Source organism: Lagopus muta, chromosome Z (genome assembly GCF_023343835.1).
Source record: "Lagopus muta isolate bLagMut1 chromosome Z, bLagMut1 primary, whole genome shotgun sequence".
Lineage (NCBI taxonomy): Eukaryota > Metazoa > Chordata > Aves > Galliformes > Phasianidae > Lagopus > Lagopus muta.
Window position 1 is genome coordinate 708,880 of NC_064472.1, and position 20,894 is coordinate 729,773.

General features: G+C 53.2%; 1 protein-coding gene and 3 long non-coding RNA genes across 8 annotated transcripts in view; 3 read left to right on the plus strand and 1 right to left on the minus strand.

Annotated features, from left to right (window-relative positions):
- The window catches only part of LOC125686997 (unconventional myosin-Vb-like), a 90,037-nt gene that overhangs the window by 37,945 nt on the left and 31,198 nt on the right, over positions 1–20,894 (minus strand). The window contains 8 exon segments of the mRNA XM_048931708.1: positions 2,571–2,681; positions 7,557–7,852; positions 11,813–11,886; positions 11,888–12,025; positions 14,296–14,382; positions 14,384–14,408; positions 16,805–16,891; positions 18,176–18,273. Coding sequence (XP_048787665.1) covers positions 2,571–2,681; positions 7,557–7,852; positions 11,813–11,886; positions 11,888–12,025; positions 14,296–14,382; positions 14,384–14,408; positions 16,805–16,891; positions 18,176–18,273 — 916 coding nt within the window.
- On the plus strand, positions 1,017–2,121 carry LOC125686579 (uncharacterized). 2 transcript variants are annotated; one of them, XR_007373844.1, is made up of 3 exons: positions 1,017–1,512; positions 1,552–1,571; positions 2,055–2,121. It is a non-coding gene; the product is annotated as an uncharacterized LOC125686579 (long non-coding RNA). The 2 variants fall into 2 exon arrangements; XR_007373842.1 differs by lacking the exon at positions 1,552–1,571 and adding an exon at positions 1,728–1,747.
- LOC125686580 (uncharacterized) lies at positions 12,101–13,191 on the plus strand. 2 transcript variants are annotated; one of them, XR_007373845.1, is made up of 5 exons: positions 12,101–12,158; positions 12,274–12,436; positions 12,599–12,830; positions 12,900–13,012; positions 13,103–13,191. It is a non-coding gene; the product is annotated as an uncharacterized LOC125686580 (long non-coding RNA). The 2 variants fall into 2 exon arrangements; XR_007373846.1 differs by lacking the exon at positions 12,274–12,436 and having other exon boundaries at positions 12,107–12,253; positions 12,577–12,830.
- On the plus strand, positions 18,285–19,332 carry LOC125686578 (uncharacterized). Of its 3 annotated transcripts, XR_007373841.1 has the most exons (4): positions 18,285–18,708; positions 18,807–18,904; positions 19,059–19,100; positions 19,239–19,266. It is a non-coding gene; the product is annotated as an uncharacterized LOC125686578 (long non-coding RNA). The 3 variants fall into 3 exon arrangements; XR_007373840.1 differs by lacking the exon at positions 19,059–19,100 and having other exon boundaries at positions 19,211–19,332; XR_007373839.1 differs by lacking the exon at positions 19,239–19,266 and having other exon boundaries at positions 19,059–19,184.

Here is a 20,894-nt window from a genome sequence, read left to right on the forward strand (position 1 = left end):
GACCCCATAACCCCATAACCGACCCTATAACCGACCCCATAACCCCATAACTGACCCTATAACCCCCTGACCCTATAACTGACCCCATACCCGACCCCATAACCGACCCCATAACCCCATAACCCCATACCTGACCCCATAACTGAGCCCATAACCCCATAACCAACCCTATAACCCCCATAACCCCATAACCGACCCCATAACCCCATAACCGACCCTATAACCGACCCCATAACCCCATAACTGACCCCATAACCGACCCTATAATCCCTCTGACCCCATAACCAATCTCATAACCCCATAACCCCGTAACTGACCCTATAAGCAACCCCATAACCCCATAAGTGACCCCATAACCCCCCTGACCCTATAACTGACCCCATAACCAACCCCATAACCGACCCCATAAGCCCATAACCCCATAACCCCATAACTGACCCCATAACCGACCCCATAACCCCCCTGACCCCATAACCCTATAACCGACCCTATAAGCAACCCCATAACCCATAAGCGACCCCATAACCCCATAACTGACCCTATAAGCGACCCCATAACCCCATACCCGACCCCATAAGTGACCCCATAACCGACCCCATAACCCATAACCCCATAACCGACCCCATAACCCCACACCTGATCCTATAAGCGATCCCATAACCCCATAAGTGACCCCATAACCCCATAACCCCATAACCAACCCCATAACCGACCCCATAACCCCCTGACCCCATACCTGACCCCATAACCCCATACCTGACCCTATAACCCCATAACTGACCCCATAACCGACCCCATAACCCCATAAGCGACCCCATAACCTCATAACCGACCCCATAACCCCATAACTGACCCCATAACCGACCCCATAACCCCATACCCGACCCCATAACCCCCCTGACCCCATAACCGACCCCATAAGCGACCCCATAACCCCCTACCTGCCCCCAGTTGCAGCTCCCTCTTTAGGGCCGCGTTCTCCTCCTCCAGCTGCTGCGCCCGCTTATGGGGTCAAACATGGCCGCCTTATAGGGCCGCCCCACACTTATGGGGTCGGCGGCAGCTTATAGGTCAGCATCGCCTTGTAGGGGCAGGGGCAGCTTATAGGGTCAGCTTATAGGGTCAGGAGCAGCTTATAGGGTCAGCTTATAGGGTCAGGGGCAGCTTATAGGGTCAGGGGCGGCTTATAGGGTCAGGAGCAGCTTATAGGGTCAGGGGCAGCTTATAGGGTCAGGGTCAGCTTATAGGGTCAGCTTATAGGGTCAGGGGCAGCTTATAGGGTCAGCTTATAGGGTCAGGGGCAGCTTATAGGGTCAGCTTATAGGGTCAGGAGCAGCTTATAGGGTCAGCTTATAGGGTCAGGGGCAGCTTATAGGGTCAGCTTATAGGGTCAGGGGTGGCTTATAGGGTCAAGGGCTGCTTATAGGGTCAGCTTATAGGGTCAGGGGCAGCTTATAGGGTCAGGGGCAGCTTATAGGGTCAGGGGCAGCTTATAGGGTTTATAGGGTCAAGGTTGGGTTATGGGGTCAAGGTTGGGTTTATAGGGTCAAGGTTGGGGTTATGGGGTCAAGGTTGGGTTATGGGGTCAAGGTTGGGTTATGGGGTCAAGGTTGGGTTATGGGGTCAAGGATGGGTTTATAGGGTCAAGATTGGGGTTATAGGGTCAAGGTTGGGTTATGGGGTCAAGGTTGGGGTTATGGGGTCAATGCAAAGTCTATGGGGTCAAGGTTGGGGTTATGGGGTCAAGGTTGGGTTATGGGGTCAATGCAAAGTCTATGGGGTCAAGGTTGGGTTTATAGGGTCAAGGTTGGGTTTATAGGGTCGCAGTTGGGTTTATGGGGTCAGGGATGGGTTGGATGGGTTTATAGGGTCAAGGTTGGGTTATGGGGTCAAGGTTGGGGTTATAGGGTCAATGCAAAGTCTATGGGGTCATGGATGGGTTTATAGGGTCAGGGTTGGCTTTATAGGGTCAAGGTTGGGTTTATAGGGTCAAGGTTGGGTTTATAGGGTCAGGGTTGGCTTTATAGGGTCAAGGTTGGCTTTATAGGGTCAAGGTTGGCTTTATAGGGTCAATGCAAAGTCTATGGGATCAAGGTTGGGTTTATAGGGTCAAGGTTGGGTTATGGGGTCAAGGTTGGGGTTATGGGGTCAAGATTGGGGTTATAGGGTCAAGGTTGGGGTTATGGGGTCAATGCAAAGTCTATGGGGTCAAGGTTGGGTTATGGGGTCAAGGTTGGGTTATGGGGTCAAGGTTGGGTTATGGGGTCAAGGTTGGGGTTATAGGGTCAAGGTTGGGTTATGGGGTCAAGGTTGGGTTTATAGGGTCACCGTTGGCTTTAAAGGGTCAAGGTTGGGTTTATAGGGTCAAAGTTGGGTTTATAGGGTCAATGTAAGGTATATGGGGTCAAGGTTGGGTTTATGGGGTCAAGGTTGGGCTTATAGGGTCAGGGATGGATTGGACGCGTTTATAGGGTCAGCATTGGCTTTATAGGGTCAAGGCCGGCTCTATGGGGTCGCGGTTCCCTATAGGGTTTCCTATGGGGTCCTTATGGGGTCACTGCCCCCCCTACCTTTCGCAGGCGCCCCATTTCCTCTTGTAGGGTTTGCAGGCGCCGTCCCCGACCCCAAAGTTCCTTTTGCAGCCCGGCCACCTCGTCCTGCAGGGCTTTGTGGGATCTGTCCTGCCACCCCATAGACGGCCCCATAAGGAAAACCCCATAAACCCCATAGGGACCCATAGCGACCCATAGCACCCCATAGAACCCCATAGGGACCTACAGGACCCCGTAGAATCCCATAAGATCCCATAGAACCCCATAAGACCCCATTAGACCCCATAAGACCCCATAGGGCCCCATAGGAGCCCATAGGAGACCATAGGACCCCATAAGACCCCATAAGACCCCATAGGACCCCACAGGACCCCATAGGACTCCATAAAACCCCATAGGACCCCATGAGACCCCATTAATCCCCTATAGAACCACATAAGACCCCATAGAACCCCATATGACCCCATAGGAACCCATAGGACGCCATAGGGCCCCATAGGACCCCATAGGAGCCCATAGGACCCATAAGATCCCATAGGACCCCATAAGATCCTATAAGACACTATAAGACCCCATAAGACCCCATAGGATCCCAAAAGGCCCCATAGAACCCCATAGAACCCCATAAAGGCCCATACAACCCCATAAGACCCCATAAAACCCCATAGGATCCCATAGGGCCCCATAGGACCCCATAAGACCCCATAGAACCCCATAAGACCCCATAGGGCCCCATAGACCCCATACAACCGCATTGGACCCCGTGGAACCCCATAGAATCCCATAGAACCCCATAGGACCCCATAAGACCCCATAAGACCCATTAGACCCCATAAAACCCCATAGGACCCCATAGGAGCCCATAGGACAACATAGGGCCCCACAGAACCCCATAAGACCCCATAAGACCCCATAGGAACCCATAAGACTCTAAAAGATCCTATAAGACCCCATAAAACCCCATAGGACAACATAGGAGCCCATACGACCCATAAGACCCCATGGGACCCCATAGGATCCCATAGGACCCTATAGAACCCCATAAGACCCCATAAGACCCCATGGGACCACATAGGACCCTATAGGGCACCATAAGACCCCATAGAATGCCATAGGGCCCCATAGGACCCCATAGAACCCCATAGGACCCCATAGGGCACCATAGGGCACCATAGGACCCCATAGGACCCCATAAGACCCCATAGGACCCCATAAGACCCCATAAGACCCCACAGAACCACATAAGACCCCATAACACCCTAAAAGATCCTATAAGACCCCATAAAACCCCATAGAACACAATAAGACCCCATAGGATCCCATAGGACCCCATAGAACCCCATAGAGCCCCATAGAACCCCCTAGAACACCATAGAACCCCATAGAACCCCATAGGGCCCCACAAGACCCCATAAGACCCCATAAGACCCCATAGAAGCCCATAAGACCCCATTACACCTCATAGGACCCTATAGGACACCATAGGACCCCACAGAACCCCATAAGACCCCACAATACCCATAAGACCCCATAGAACCCCATAAGACCCCGTAAGACCCCATAAGACCCCATAGGACCCCATAGAACCCCATAAGATCCCATAGCACCCCATAGAACCCCATAAGACCCCATTAATCCCCTATAGAACCCCATAGATCCCCATAGAACCCCATAGGAACCCATAGGACCCCATAGGACCCCATAGGACCCCATAAATCGCCCTTAGAACCCCATAGAACCCAATAGGACCCCATAGAAACCCCATAGGGCCCCACAGAAACCCCATAGAACCCCATAAATCCCTCATAGAGCCCCATAGAACCCTATAGGACCCCATACAACCCCATAAATCCCCCATAGAACCCCACAGAACCCCATAGGACCCAATAAATCCCCCATAGAACCCAATAGGGCCCCATAGAAACCCCATAGAACCCCATAAATCCCCCATAGAACTCCACAGAACCCCATAGAACCCCATAAATCCCCCATAGAACTCCACAGAACCCCATAGAACCCCATAAATCCCCCACAGAACCCCATAGGACCCCATAGAACCCCATAGAACCCCATAGGACTCCATAGGACCCCATAAATCCCCCATAGAACCCCATAGAACCCCATAAATCCCCCATAGGACCCCATAGAACCTTATAGGACCCCATAGGACCCCATAAATCCCCCATAGAACCCCATAAAACCCCATTAATCCCCCTTAGAACCCCATAAGACCCCATAGGATCCCACAGGACCCCATAGGACCACACAGAAACACCATAGAAACCCCATAGGACCCCCTACATCCCCTATAGGGCCCTATAGAAGCCCATAGGACCCCATAAATCCCCCATAGCACCCCATAGGACCCCATAGAACCCCATAAAACCCCATAGAACCCCATAAATCCCCCCATAGAAACCCCATAGAACCCCATAGGACCCCATAGAACCCCATAGACCCCCATAGCACCCCATAGGACCCCATAGAACCCCATAAAACCCCATAAATCCCCCCATAGAACCCCCATAGACCCCCATAGGACCCCATAAATCCCCCATAGATCCCCATAAAACCCCATAGGACCCCATAGAACCCCATAAATCCCCCATAGACCCCCATAGGACCCCATAAATCCCCCATAGAACCCCATAGGAGCCCATAGAACCCCATAAATTCCCCATAGATCCCCATAAAACCCCATAGGACCCCATAGAACCCCATAAATCCCCCATAGACCCCCATAGGACCCCATAAATCCCCCATAGAACCCCATAGGAGCCCATAGAACCCCATAAATTCCCCATAGACCCCCATAGAACCCCATAAGACCCCCTAGAACCCCATAAGACCCCCTAGGACCCCATAGAACCCCCATAGAACTCCACAGAACCCCATAGGACCCCATAAATCCCCCACAGAACCCCATAGGACCCCACAGAACCTTATAGGACCCCATAGAACCCCATAAATCCCCCATAGAACCCTATAGAAACCCCATAGCACCCCATAGAACCCCATAAATCCCCCATAGATCCCCACAGGACCCCATAGAAGCCCCATAGCACCCCATGGAACCCCATAAATCCCCCATAGATCCCCATAGGACCCCATAGAACCCCATAAAACCCCATAAATCCCTCATAGAACCCCATAGGGCCTCATAGAACCCCATAGAACCCCATAGGACCCTATAAATCCCCCATAATACCCCATAGAACCCCATAAATCCTCCATAGGACCCCATAAAACCCCATAGGACCCCATAGAGCCCCATAAATCCCCCATAGGACCCCATAAATGCCCCATAAATCCCCCATAAGACCCCATAGAACCCCCATAGAACCCCATAGGCCGCCATAGAACCCCATAAATCCTTCATAGCACCCCATAGGACCCCATAGAACCCTATAAATCCCCCATAGGACCCCATAAATCCCCCATAGAACCCCATAGACCCCCATAGAACCCCATAGGACCCCATAGAGGAACATAGAACCCCATAGGACCCCATAGAACCCTATAGGACCCTGATAGACCCCAATAGAACCCCATAGGGCCCCATAGATCCCCATAGAACCCCATAAATCCCCCATAGACCCCCATAGACCCCCATAGGACCCCATAAATCCCCCATAGAACCCCATAGGAGCCCATAGAACCCCATAAATCCCCCATAGACCCCCATAGAACCCCATAAGACCCCATAGACCCACATAGAACCCCATAGAACCCCATAAATCCCCCATAGAAGCCCATAGAACCCCATAGGACCCCATAGAACCCCATAGGGCCCCATAAAACCCCATAGAACCCCATAAATCCCCCATAGAACCCTATAGAACCCCATAGGACCCCATAAATCCCCCATAGGACCCCATAAGACCCCATAAAAACCCCATAGGCCCCAATAGAACCCTACAGAAACCCCATAGAACCCCATAGGACCCCATAGAACCCCATAAATCCCCCATAGACCCCCACAGACCCCATAGAACCCCATAGGACCCCATAAATCCCCCATAGAACCCTATAGGACCCCATAGGACCCCATAAATCCCCCATAGGACCACATAGAACCTTACAGGACCCCATAGGACCCCATAAATCCCCCATAGAACCCCATAGAACCCCATAAATCCCCCATAGAACCCTATAGGACCCCATAGGACCCCATAAGACCCCATAGAACCCCATAGAACCCTATAGGACCCCTTAGAACCCTATAGGACCCCATAAATCCCCCATAGGACCCCATAGGAACCCATAAATCCCCTATAGAACCCCATAACACCCCATAGCACCCCATGGAATCCCATAGAACCCCATAGGACCCCATAGAAACCCCATAGAAACCCCTGCATCCCCCATAGCGCCCCATAGACCCCCATAGCACCCCATAGAACCCCATAAATCCCCCTTAGAACCCCATAAATCCCCCATAGAACCCCATGGGACCCCATAAATCCCCCATAGAACCCCATAGGAGCCCATAGAACCCCATAAATCCCCCATAGACCCCCATAGAACCCCATAAGACCCCATAAGACCCCATAGAACCCCATAGAACCCCCATAGCACCCCACAGAACCCCATAGAACCCCATGAATCCCCCATAGACCCCCATAGAACCCCATAGGACCCCATAAGACCCCATAAAAACCCCATAGGGCCCTATAGAACCCCATAGAAACCCCATAGACCCCCATAGGACCCCATAAATCCCCCATAGGACCCCATAAATCCCCCATAGAACCCTATAGAACCCCATAGGACCCCATAGAACCCCATAGGACCCCATAGAACCCCATAAATCCCCCATAGAACCCCATAGGACTCCATAGAACCTTATAGGACCCCATGGAACCCCATAAATCCCCCATAAGACCCCATAGAAACCCCATAGAACCCTATAGGATCCCATAGAACCCTATAGGACCCCATAAATCCCCCATAGAACCCCATAGAACCCCCATAGCAGCCCATAGAACCCCGTGGTAGCGCCACCTGCTGGTGGATCCTGCGCTGCAGCTGCACCACCTTCTGCTCCATGCCGGCTCCCAGCCGCTCGGCGCCGCCCGTCGATCCCCGCTGGGATCGCAGCTCCTCCAGCCGCCGCAGCGCCACCCGCCGCCGGTAAAAGCATTGCAACGTGATGGCGGCCGCGCGGAGGCGCCGGTACCGGAAACGGGCCGCAAAACCCCGGAAGTGACGTTGGATGGTGACGGCGCTGCGCTCGGCCCCGGGCCTGCCAAAATGGCGGCGGGGGGAGGAAAAGGCGGGAAGTGGAGGGGTGAGAGGGATTATGGGGGATTTATGGGGCCCTATTGGGTTCTATGGGGCCTATTGGGTTCTATGGGGCCTATTGGGTTCTATGGGGCTCTATTGGGTTCTATGGGGTCCTATTGGGTTCTATGGGGCCCTATAAGGTTCTATGGGGTCCTATTGGGTTCTATGGGGTCCTATTAGGTTCTATGGGGTCCTATAGGGTTCTGTGGTGCCCTATAGGGTTCTATGGGGCCCTATTGGGTTCTGTGGGGCCCTATAAGGTTCTATGGGGGTTCTATGGGGCCCTATAGGACTCTATAGAACTCTGTGGGGCTCTATGGGGTTCTATGGGGCCCTATAAGGATCTATGGAGCCCTATAGGGTTCTATGGCGTTTCTATGGGGCCCTATAAGGTTCCATGGGGTCCTATGGGGTTCTATGGGGCTCTATTGCGTTCTATGGGGTCCTAAGGGGTTCTATGGGGCCCTACAGGGTTCTATGGGGCCCTATTAGGTTCTATGGGGTCCTATAGGGTTCTATGGGGCCCTATTAGGTTCTATGGGGCCCTATTGGGTTCTGTGGGGCCCTATAAGGTTCTATGGGGGTTCTATGGGGCCCTATACGACTCTATAGGACTCTATGGGGCTCTATGGGGTTCTATGGGGCCCTATGGGGTTCTATGGGATCCTATTGGGTTCTATGGGGTTCTATGGAGCCCTATTGGATTCTATGGGGCTCTATGGGTTTCTATGGGGCCTTATTGGGTTCTATGGGGCCCTATAGGGTTCTATGGGGCCCTATTAGATTCTATGGGGTTTCTATGGGGTTCTATGGGGTTTCTATGGGGCCCTATAGGTTTCTATGGGGTCCTATTGGGTTCTATGGGGTTCTATGGGGTCCTATTGGGATTCTATGGGGCTCTATGGGGTTCTATGGGGTTTCTATGGGGCCCTATAGGTTTCTATGGGGTCCTATTGGGTTCTATGGGGTTCTATGGGGTCCCATTGGGATTCTATGGGGCTCTATGGGGTTCCATGGGGCCCTATGGGGTTCTATGGGGTCCTATTGGGTTCTATGGGGTTCTATGGGGTCCTATTGGGATTCTATGGGGCTCTATGGGGTTCCATGGGGCCCTATATGTTTCTATGGGGTCCTATTGGGTTCTATGGGGTTCTATGGGGTCCCATTGGGATTCTATGGGGCTCTATGGGGTTCCATGGTGCCCTATGGGGTTCTATGGGGTCCTATTGGGTTCTATGGGGTTCTATGGGGCCCTATTGAGTTCCATTGGGCCCTATTGAGTTCTATGGGACCCTATTGGGTTCTATGGGGTCATATGGGGCTCTTTGGGGTTCTATGGGGTTCTATGGGGCCCTATTGGGTTCTATGGGGTTCTATGGGGCTCTATTGGGTTCTATGGGGTTCTATGGGGTTTCTATGGGGCTTTATTAGGTTCTATGGGGGCCTATTGGGTTCTATGGGGGCCTATTGGGTTCTATGGGGCCCTATTAGATTCTATGGGGTCCTATTGGGTCCTATGGGGTCCTATGGGGTTCTATGGGGCTCTTTGGGGTTCTATGAGATCCTATGGGGCCCTATGGGGTTCTGTGGGGTTCTATGGGGCTCTATTGGATTCTATGGGGTCCTATGAGGTTCTATGGGGCCCTATGGGGCTCTATGGGGTCCTATTGGGTTCTATGGGATCCTATGGAGCCCTATGGAGTTCTAAGGGGTCCTATTGGATTCTATGGGGCCCTATGGGGTTCTATGGGGTTCTATGGGGCCCTATTGGGTTCTATGGTAGATTTATGGGGTCCTATTGGTTTCTATGGGGTTCTATGGGGCCCTATAGGGTTCTATGGGGGATTTATGGGGTCCTATTGGGTTCGATGGGGTTCTATGGGGCCCTATTGGGTTCTATGGGGCACTATAGGGTTCTATGGAGCCCTATTGGGTTCTATGGGGTTTCTATGGGGCTTTATTAGGATCTATGGGGTCCTATTGGGTTCTATGGGGCCCCATCAGTTTCTATGGGGTTTCTATGGGGCCCTGTAAGGTTCTATGGGGTCCTATTGGGTTCTATGGGGCCCTATAGGGTTCTATAAGAGTTCTATGGGGCCCTATAGGGCTCTATGGGGCGGTATTAAGTTCTATGGGGGTTCTATGGCATTTTATGGGGTCCTATGGGGCCCTAATGGGTTCTTTGGGGCCCTATAGAGTTCTATGGGGCCCAGTTAGGATCTATGGGGTCCTATTGGGTTCTATGGGGCCCTATTGGGTTCTATGGGGTTTCTATGGGGCCCTATAGGGTTCTATGGGGCCCTATTGGGTTCTATGGTGCCCTATAAGGTTCTATGGGGGCCCTATTAGGTTCTATGGGGTTTCTATGGGGTTTATGGGCCCTATAGGGTTCCTATGGGGTCCTATTCGGTCATATGAGTTCCTATGGGGTCCTATGGGGTCTTTATGGGATCCTATGGGGTTCTATGGGGCCCTATGGGGTCTTATGGTGTTGCTGGGGTCCTATGGGGTCTTATGGGGTCCTATAGGATTCTATGGGGTCCTATGGGGCCTTATGCGGTTTCTATGGGTCCTACGGGGTCTTATGGGTTCCTATGGGTTCATATGGGGTCCTATGGGGTCCTATGGGTTCCTATGGTCCCTATGGTTTCCTATGGGGCCGCGCGGCGCTCGTTAACGCAGGCGCTAACGAAGCCTCACCTGTTGGTAATTCCTCCTAATTAAGGCGCCCCTAACGAAGGCCTGGATCTTTAATGGCGGCCGCCCGCAGCTCCTGGTAGCGCCTAGAGGAGGGGAAATTGCACCTTAATTAGCCATTAATTAGCCGGTAATCAACGCTAATTGGGTCCATTCCCTGCCTTGCGTCGTTATTAGAGCAGCTAATTAACAAGCTGTGCTAATTAAGGGTGAGATTTAGGAGGCCGGGCTGTTGATTTCAATGGGGTGGGTGAGCAAACGCCGATTTAATTGCTAATTAGCGGTCATTAATGAGCCCTAATTGACGCAATTCATTGCCTTGGTTCGTTATTAAAGGCTATTAGAGCAGTTAATTAATGAGCTGCGTTAATGAGATCCTATTAGAGCCTATTAGAAGTTATTTTCTCTATCTGCCATGACCCTGTGTTAATTAGAGCTAATTATTAGAGACTAATGAGCCTCATTATGCAGCTGCCAGGACCCTGCGTTAATTAGAGCCTATTATTAGAACTTAATGAGCCTCATTATGCAGCTGCCAGGACCTTGCATTAATTAGAGCTTATTATTAGAGGCTAATGAGCCTCATTATGCAGCTGCCAGGACCCTGCATTAATTAGAGCCTCTCATTAGAACCTAATGAGTCTCATTATGCAGCTGCCAGGACCCTGCATTAATTAGAGCCCCTCATTAGAACTTAATGAGCCTCATTATGCAGCTGCCAGGACCTTGCATTAATTAGAGCCTCTCATTAGAACCTAATGAGCCTCATTATGCAGCTGCCAGGACCCTGTGTTAATTAGAACCAATTATTAGAGCCTAATGAGCCTCATTATGCAGCTGCCAGGACCCTGCATTAATTAGAGCCTCTCATTAAACTTAATGAGGCTCATTATGCAGCTGCAAGGACCTTGCATTAATTAGAGCCTTTTATTAGAGGCTAATGAGCCTCATTATGCAGCTGCCAGGACCCTGCCTTAATTAGACCCAATTATTAGAGGCTAATGAGAGCTCATTTGCAGCTTGCCAGGACCCTGTGTTAATTAGAGCCAATTATTACAGGCTAATGAGCCTCATTATGCAGCTGCAAGGACCTGCATTAATTAGAGCCTCTCATTAGAACTTAATGAGCCTCATTATGCAGCTGCCAGGACCCTGCATTAATTAGAGCCTCTCATTAGAACCTAATGAGTATCATTATGCAGATGCCAGGCCCCTCATTAATTAAAACCCTCATTAGCGCCCATTCACCCCCCTCCCTCCTCAGATTCCGGTCCCACCTGCGCGCCAAAAAGCCCCGGATGTGACGCTGCAAGATGGCGGCCGCCAGCCGCTTCCGCCGGAAGTGACGCCGCCTGAAGCCACCCCCTGTAGGTGGCCTGAATCAAAATGGCGGCCGCCAGGAGCCGCTCTGCCCGCAGCTTCTCTAAATAGGCGACTTGGGAGGACCGGAAGAAGAGTTTGGTGCGGCCTAACCGGAAGTGCTCCGGGTCCTGGAAGGGAAACGGAACAAGGAAGGGCTCATTAACAGTCTAAAGCCTCAGGGACAGGTCTGGAAGGTCGCTATGGCTTATTGACTCTAATTAATGAGGTCCTCCAATGGGGCTAATGAGGTCCTCCAATGAGGTCCTCCAATGAAGTCCTCCAATGAGGTCCTCCAATGAGGTCCTCCAACAGGTCCTGGCAGGTCGCTAATGAGCCTAATGACTCTAATTAATGAGGTCCTCCAGGGGCTAATGAGGTCCTCCAATGAGGTCCTCCAATGAGGTCCTCCAACAGGTCCTGGCAGGTCACTAATGAGCCTAATGACTCTACTTAATGAGGTCCTCCAATGAGGTCATTAATGAGCCTAATGAGGTCCTCCAATAGGTCCTGGCAGCTCACTAATGAACCTACTTAATGAGGTCCTCCAATGAGGTCCTCCAACAGGTCCTGGCAGGTCGCTAATATGAGCCTAATGACTCTGCTTAATGAGGTCCTCCAATGAGGTCCTCCAACAGGTCCTGGCAGGTCACTAATGAGCCTAATGACTCTAATTAATGAGGTCCTCCAATGGGGCTAATGAGGTCCTCCAATGAGGTCCTCCAACAGGTCCTGGCAGGTCGCTAATGAGCCTAATGACTCTGCTTAATGAGGTCCTCCAATGAGGTCCTCCAACAGGTCCTGGCAGGTCGCTAATGAGCCTAATGACTCTAATTAATGAGGTCCTCCAATGAGGTCCTCCAACAGGTCCTGGCAGGTCGCTAATGAGCCTAATGACTCTAATTAATGAGGTCCTCCAATGAGGTCCTCCAACAGGTCCTGGCAGGTCGCTAATGAGCTTAATGACTCTGCTTAATGAGGTCCTCCAATGAGGTCCTCCAGCAGGTCCTGGCAGGTCGCTAATGAGCCTAATGACTCTAATTAATGAGGTCCTCCAATGAGGTCCTCCAACAGGTCCTGGCAGGTCGCTAATGAGCCTAATGACTCTAATTAATGAGGTCCTCCAATTAGGCCACTAATGAGCCTAATGAGGTCCTCCAACAGGTCCTGGCAGGTCGCTAATGAACCTAACGACTCTAATTAATGAGGTCCTCCAATGAGGTCCTCCAACAGGTCCTGGCAGGTCGCTAATGAGCCTAATGACTCTAATTAATGAGGTCCTCCAATGAGGTCCTCCAACAGGTCCTGGCAGGTCGCTAATGAGCTTAATGACTCTAATTAATGAGGTCCTCCAATGGGGGGAGGGGGAGGGGTGCGGGGGGGGGGTGGGGGGTGGGGCTGGGGGGGGGGTGTGGTGGGGGGGGGGGGGGGGGGGGGGTGGGGGGGGGGGGGAGAGCTATTGAGGTCCTCCAATGAGGTCCTCCATGAGGTCCTCCAATGAGGTCCTCCAACAGGACCTGGCAGGTCGCTAATGAGCCTAATGACTCTGCTTAATGAGGTCCTCCAACAGGTCCTGGCAGGTCGCTAATGAGCCTAATGACTCTAATTAATGAGGTCCTCCAATTAGGCCACTAATGAGCCTAATGAGGTCCTCCAATAGGTCCTGGCAGCTCACTAATGAACCTACTTAATGAGGTCCTCCAATGAGGTCCTCCAACAGGTCCTGGCAGGTCACTAATGAGCCTAATGACTAATTAATGAGGTCCTCCAATGAGGTCCTCCAACAGGTCCTGGCAGGTCGCTAATAAGCCTAATGACTCTAATTAATGAGGTCCTCCAATGGGGCTAATGAGGTCCTCCAATGAGGTCCTCCAACAGGTCCTGACAGGTCACTAATGAGCCTAATGACTAATTAATGAGGTCCTCCAATGAGGTCCTCCAACAGGTCCTAGCAGGTTGCTAATGAGCCTAATGACTCTAATTAATGAGGTCCTCCAATGGGGCTAATGAGGTCCTCCAATGAGGTCCTCCAACAGGTCCTGACAGGTCACTAATGAGCCTAATGACTAATTAATGAGGTCCTCCAATGAGGTCCTCCAACAGGTCCTAGCAGGTCGCTAATGAGCCTAATGACTCTAATTAATGAGGTCCTCCAATGGGCTAATGAGGTCCTCCAATGAGGTCCTCCAACAGGTCCTGGCAGGTCGCTAATGAGCTTAATGACTCTAATTAATGAGGTCCTCCAATGAGGTCCTCCAATGAGGTCCTCCAACAGGTCCTGGCAGGTCGCTAATGAGCCTAATGACTCTAATTAATGAGGTCCTCCAATGGGGCTAATGAGGTCCTCCAATGAGGTCCTCCAACAGGTCCTGGCAGATCGCTAATGAGCCTAACGACTCACCTTAATGAGGTCCTGCAACAGGTCCTGGCAGATTAATTTGGGGTCCTTCTTAACGGGGTCGGGCTTCTTAATTAAGACTCGGTAACGAGGTCAGGAAGTCCTGATAGGAGCATCTGGAACAGAAAGGTCCTGGAAGGTGAATAAATGGGGATGGAAAGGGCCTGGAAGGGGAAATACGGGGGGGGAAAAGGGTCAAAAAGGTCCTGGAAGGGGAAAGATGGGTTGGAAAGGGCCTGGAAGGGGAAAGATGGGGTGGGAAAAGGGTCAGAAAGGTCCTGGAAGGGGAAAGATGGGGTGGGAAAAGGGTCAGAAAGGTCCTGGAAGGGGAAAGATGGGGTGGAAAAGGGTCAAAAAGGTCCTGGAAGGGGAAAAACAGGGTGGGAAAAGGTCAGAAAGGTCCTGGAAGGGGAAAGATGGGGTGGGAGAAAGGGTCAGAAAGGTCCTGGAAGGGGAAAGAATGGGGTTGGAAAGGGCCTGGAAGGGGAAATACGGGGGGGGGAAAAGGGTCAAAAAGGTCCTGGAAGGGGAAGATGGGGTGGGAAAAGGGTCAGAAAGGTCCTGGAAGGGGAAAGATTGGGTGGGAAAAGGGTCAGAAAGGTCCTGGAAGGGGAAAGATGGGGTGGGAAAAGGGTCAAAAAGGTCCTGGAAGGGGAAAGATGGGGTGGGAAAAGGGTCAAAAAGGTCCTGGAAGGGGAAAGATGGGGTGGAAAAGGGTCAAAAAGGTCCTGGAAGGGGAAAAAACAGGGTGGGAAAAGGGTCAGAAAGGTCCTGGAAGGGGAAAGATGGGGTGGGAAAAGGGTCAGAAAGGTCCTGGAAGGGGAAAGAATGGGGTGGGAAAAGGGTCAGAAAAGGTCCTGGAAGGGGAAAAATGGTGGTGGAAATGGGTCAGAAAAGGTCCTGGAAGGGGAAAGATGGGGTGGAAAAGGGTCAGAAAAGGTCCTGGAAGGGAAAGATGGGGTGGGAAAAGGGTCAGAAAGGTCCTGGAAGGGGAAAATTGGGTTGGAAAGGTCCTGGAAGGGGAAAGATGGGGTGGGAAAAGGGTCAGAAAGGTCCTGGAAGGGGAAAGATGGGGTGGGAAAAGGGTCAGAAAGGTCCTGGAAGGGGAAAGATGGGGTGGGAAAAGGGTCAAAAAGGTCCTGGAAGGGGAAAGATGGGTTGGAAAGGTCCTGGAAGGGGAAATACGGGGGGGGAAAAGGGTCAAAAAGGTCCTGGAAGGGGAAGATGGGGTGGGAAAAGGGTCAGAAAGGTCCTGGAAGGGGAAAGATGGGGTGGGAAAAGGGTCAGAAAGGTCCTGGAAGGGGAAAGATGGGGTGGGAAAAGGGTCAAAAAGGTCCTGGAAGGGGGAAGATGGGGTGGGAAAAGGGTCAGAAAGGTCCTGGAAGGGGAAAGATGGGGATGGAAAGGGCCTGGAAGGGGAAATACGGGGTGGGAAAAGGGTCAAAAAGGTCCTGGAAGGGGAAAGATGGGGTGGGAAAAGGGTCAAAAAGGTCCTGGAAGGGGAAAGATGGGTTGGAAAGGTCCTGGAAGGGAAAATATGGGGGGGGAAAAGGGTCAAAAAGGTCCTGGAAGGGGAAAGATGGGGTGGGAAAAGGGTCAGAAAGGTCCTGGAAGGGGAAAATTGGGTTGGAAAGGTCCTGGAAGGGGAAAGATGGGGTGGGAAAAGGGTCAGAAAGGTCCTGGAAGGGGAAAGATGGGTTGGGAAAAGGGTCAGAAAGGTCCTGGAAGGGGAAAGATGGGGTGGGAAAAGGGTCAAAAAGGTCCTGGAAGGGGAAAGATGGGTTGGAAAGGTCCTGGAAGGGGAAAGATGGGGTGGGAAAGGGCCTGGAAGGGGAAATACGGGGTGGGAAAAGGGTCAGAAAGGTCCTGGAAGGGGAAAGATGGGGTGGGAAAAGGGTCAGAAAGGTCCTGGAAGGGGAAAGATGGGGTGGGAAAAGGGTCAGAAAGGTCCTGGAAGGGGAAAGATGGGTTGGAAAGGTCCTGGAAGGGGAAAGATGGGGTGGGAAAAGGGTCAGAAAGGTCCTGGAAGGGGAAAGATGGGGTGGGAAAAGGGTCAAAAAGGTCCTGGAAGGGGAAAGATGGGGTGGGAAAAGGGTCAAAAAGGTCCTGGAAGGGGAAAGATGGGGTGGGAAAAGGGTCAGAAAGGTCCTGGAAGGGGAAAGATGGGGTGGGAAAAGGGTCAGAAAGGTCCTGGAAGGGGAAAGATGGGGTTGGAAAGGGCCTGGAAGGGGAAATACGGGGGGGGAAAAGGGTCAAAAAGGTCCTGGAAGGGGAAGATGGGGTGGGAAAAGGGTCAGAAAGGTCCTGGAAGGGGAAAGATGGGGTGGGAAAAGGGTCAGAAAGGTCCTGGAAGGGGAAAGATGGGGTGGGAAAAGGGTCAAAAAGGTCCTGGAAGGGGAAAGATGGGATAGAATGGGCCTGGAAGGGGAAATACGGGGTGGGAAAAGGGTCAAAAAGGTCCTGGAAGGGGAAAGATGGGGTCAGAAAGGTCCTGGAAGGGGAAAGGCCCAACCTGGAAGGAAAGCCTGCGGCGCTGATGCGGACCGTCTCCAAAACCCCACAAGCCCTCAGTTGTTGCACGGCCCGATGGGGGTCGAACCTGCAAGGACCCGAAGCTGGAGGACCTGAAAGGTCCTGGAAGGGGGGGAAAAATCCTATTGGGCCCCATAGGACCCCATAGGAACCCATAGGACCCCATAAGGACCCCATAGAGCCCAATAGCACCCCATAAGGACCCCATAAGACCCCATAAAACCCCATAGGACCCCATAGGACCCCATAAGACCCCATAAAACCCCATAAGACCCCATAGCACCCCATAACACCCCATAAGACCCCATAGAAGCCCATAGGACCGTGTAAGACCCCATAAAACCCCATAGGACCCTATAGGACCCCATAGGGCCCCATAAGACCCCATAGAACCCCATAGGACCTCATAAGACCCCATAAAACCCCATAAGACCCCATAGGACCCCATAAGACCCCATAAGACCCCATAGGACCCCATAGGACCCCATAGGACTCCATAAGACCCCATAAAGACCCCATAGGACCCCACAGAAGCCCTTAAGAACCTATAGGACCCCATAGGACTCCACAGAACCCCATAAAACCCCATAGGACCCCATAAGACCCCTAAGACCCCATAAGAACCCATACAAGCCCATAAGACCCTATAGAACCCCATAAGACCCCCTAAGACCCCATAAGACCCCATAGAACCCCATATGACCCCATAAGACCCCACAGGACCCCATAAGACCCCATAGGACCCCATAAGACCCCATAAAACCCCATAGGACCCCATAGGACACCATAGGACCCCAAAAGACCCCACAGGACCCAATAGAACCCCATAAAACCCCATAGGACCCCATAAGATCGCACAGGACCCCATAAGGCCCCATAGGACCTGAAAGGACCCCATAGGACCCCATAAAGACCCCATACGACCCCACAGAAGCCCATAAGACCCTATAGGACCCCATAAGGACCCCATAGAGCCCAACAGCACACCATAAGACCCCATAAAACCCCATAAGACCCCATAAGACCCCATAAAACCTCATAAGACCCCATAGGACTCTGTAAGACCCCATAGAGCCCTATAGCACCTCATAAGGCCTAATAGGACCCTATAAGATGCCATAGAACCCCATAAGACCTCATAGGACCCCATAGAACCCCATAGGACCCCATAGGAGCCCATAGGACCCTATAGGACCCCGTAAGACCCCATAAGACCTCATAGATCCCATAGGACCCCATAAGACCCCATAGGACCCCATAAGACCCTATAGGACCCCATAGGACCCCATAGAAACCCATAAGACCCCATAAGCCCCCGTAAAACCCCATAGCGCCCCATCGGCCCCGTTACCGGAAGGGCTGTCGCTGCTCGTTGGGTTTGATGCAGCGCACGTAATGCGGCGTGGTGGCGTTGAGGGTTTCCATCAGCAGCCGCAGGGAACCCCGGAACTGTGGGGGGAAAACCCCATAAAGCACTGAAGGATTCTGGGATGGCAACAGAGCGGCATTGGAGGACCGAGGTTGGAGGACCAAGGTTGGAGGACCGAGGTTGGAGGACCAGGGTTGAAGGACCGAGGTTGGAGGACCAACATTGGAGGACCGAGGTTGGAGGACCAACATTGGAGGACCGAGGTTGGAGGACCAACATTGGAGGACCGAGGTTGGAGGACCAACATTGGAGGACCGAGGTTGGAGGACCAACATTGGAGGACCAACATTGGAGGACCAAAATTGGAGGACCAAAATTGGAGGACCAACATTGGAGGACCGAGGTTGGAGGACCAACATTGGAGGACCAAGTTTGGAGGACCGAGGTTGGAGGACCAACGTTGGAAGACCAACATTGGAGGACCAACATTGGAGGACCGAGGTTGGAGGACCGAGGTTGGAGGACCAACATTGGAGGACCAACTTTGGAGGACCGAGGTTGGAGGACCAACATTGGAGGACCAACATTGGAGGACCAACACTGGAGGACTGAGGTTGGAGGACCAACTTTGGAGGACCAACATTGGAGGACCAAGGTTGGAGGACCAAGGTTGGAGGACCAACATTGGAGGACCAAGGTTGGAGGACCAAGGTTGGAGGACCAACATTGGAGGACCAACATTGGAGGACCAACACTGGAGGACTGAGGTTGGAGGACCAACTTTGGAGGACCAAGGTTGGAGGACTGAGGTTGGAGGACCAACATTGGAGAACCAACATTGGAGGACCAGGGTTGGAGGACCGAGGTTGGAGGACCAAGGTTGGAGGACCAACGTTGGAGGACCAAGGTTGGAGGACCAAGGTTGGAGGACCGAGGTTGGAACCAACGTTGGAGGACCAACATTGGAGGACCAACGTTGGAGGACCAACATTGGAGGGCCGAAGTTGGAGGACCGAGGTTGGAGGACCAACATTGGAGGACCAAGGTTGGAGGACCGAGGTTGGAGGACCAACCCCATAACTGCCCCCCCAGACCCCATAACTGCCCCCCATTCCCCCTTATTGCCCCCTATTGCCCCCCATTCCCCCCCCTGACCCCATAACTGCCCCCCCTGACCCCATAACTGCCCCCCATTGCCCCCTATTGTCCCCTATTGCCCCCCAAACCCCATAACTGCCCCTATTGCCCCCTATCCACCCCCAGACCCCATAACTGCCCCCCCAGACCCCATAACTGCCCCATTGCCCCATAACTGCCCCCCCAGACCCCTTAACTGCCCCCCATTGCCCCCTATTCCCCCCCAAACCCCATGATTGCCCCCCATTGCCCCCTATTAACCCCCAGACCCCATAACTGCCCCCATTGCCCCCCATCCACCCCCAGACCCCATAACTGCCCCCCAGACCCCATAACTGCCCCCATTGCCCCCTATTCCCCCCAGACCCCATAACTGCCCCCCATTCCCCCTTATTGCCCCCCATTGCCCCCCATTGCCCCCCATCCACCCCCTGACCCCATAACTGCCCCCATTGCCCCCTATTAACCCCTTGACCCCATAACTGCCCCCAGACCCCATAACTGCCCCCCATTCCCCCTTATTGCCCCCTATTGCCCCCCCTGACCCCATAACTGCCCCCATTGCTCCCCATTCCCCCCCTGACCCCATAACTGCCCCCAGACCCCATAACTGCCCCCCATTCCCCCTTATTGCCCCCTATTGCCCCCCCTGACCCCATAACTGCCCCCATTGCTCCCCATTCCCCCCCTGACCCCATAACTGCCCCCCCAGACCCCATAACTGCCCCCCATTCCCCCTTATTGCCCCCTATTGCCCCCCATTCCCCCCCCAGACCCCATAACTGCCCCCATTGCCCCCCATCCACCCCCAGACCCCATAACTGCCCCTATTGCCCCCCATTCCCCCCCCAGACCCCATAACTGCCCCCCCTGACCCCATAACTGCCCCCCATTCCCCCTTATTGCCCCCTATTGCCCCCCATTTCCCCCCCAGACCCCATAACTGCGCCCCAGACCCCATAACTGCCCCCCCTGACCCCATAACTGCCCCCATTGCCCCCCATCCACCCCCAGACCCCATAACTGCCCCCCAGACCCCATAACTGCCCCCCATTCCCCCTTATTGCCCCCCATTCCTCCCCCAGACCCCATAACTGCCCCATTGCCCCATAACTGCCCATTGCCCCCTATCATCCCTCAGACCCCATAACTGCCCCCAAACCCCATAACTGCCCCCCCTGACCCCATAACTGCTCCCCATTCCCCCTTATTGCCCCCCAGGCCCCATAACTGCCCCCCCTGACCCCATAACTGCCCCCCCAGACCCCATAACTGCCCCAGACCCCATAACTGCCCCCCATTCCCCCTTATTGCCCCCCATTACCCCCCCATACCCCATAACTGCCCCCTATTGCCCCCCATCCACCCCCCAGACCCCATAACTGCCCCCAATGCCCCCCATTCCACCCCCAGACCCCATAACTGCCCCAGACCCCATAACTGCCCCCCCAGACCCCATAACTGCCCCCCATTCCCCCTTATTGCCCCCTATTGCCCCCCATTCCCCCCCAGACCCCACAACTGCCCCCTATTGCCCCCCAGACCCCACAACTGCCCCCCAGAC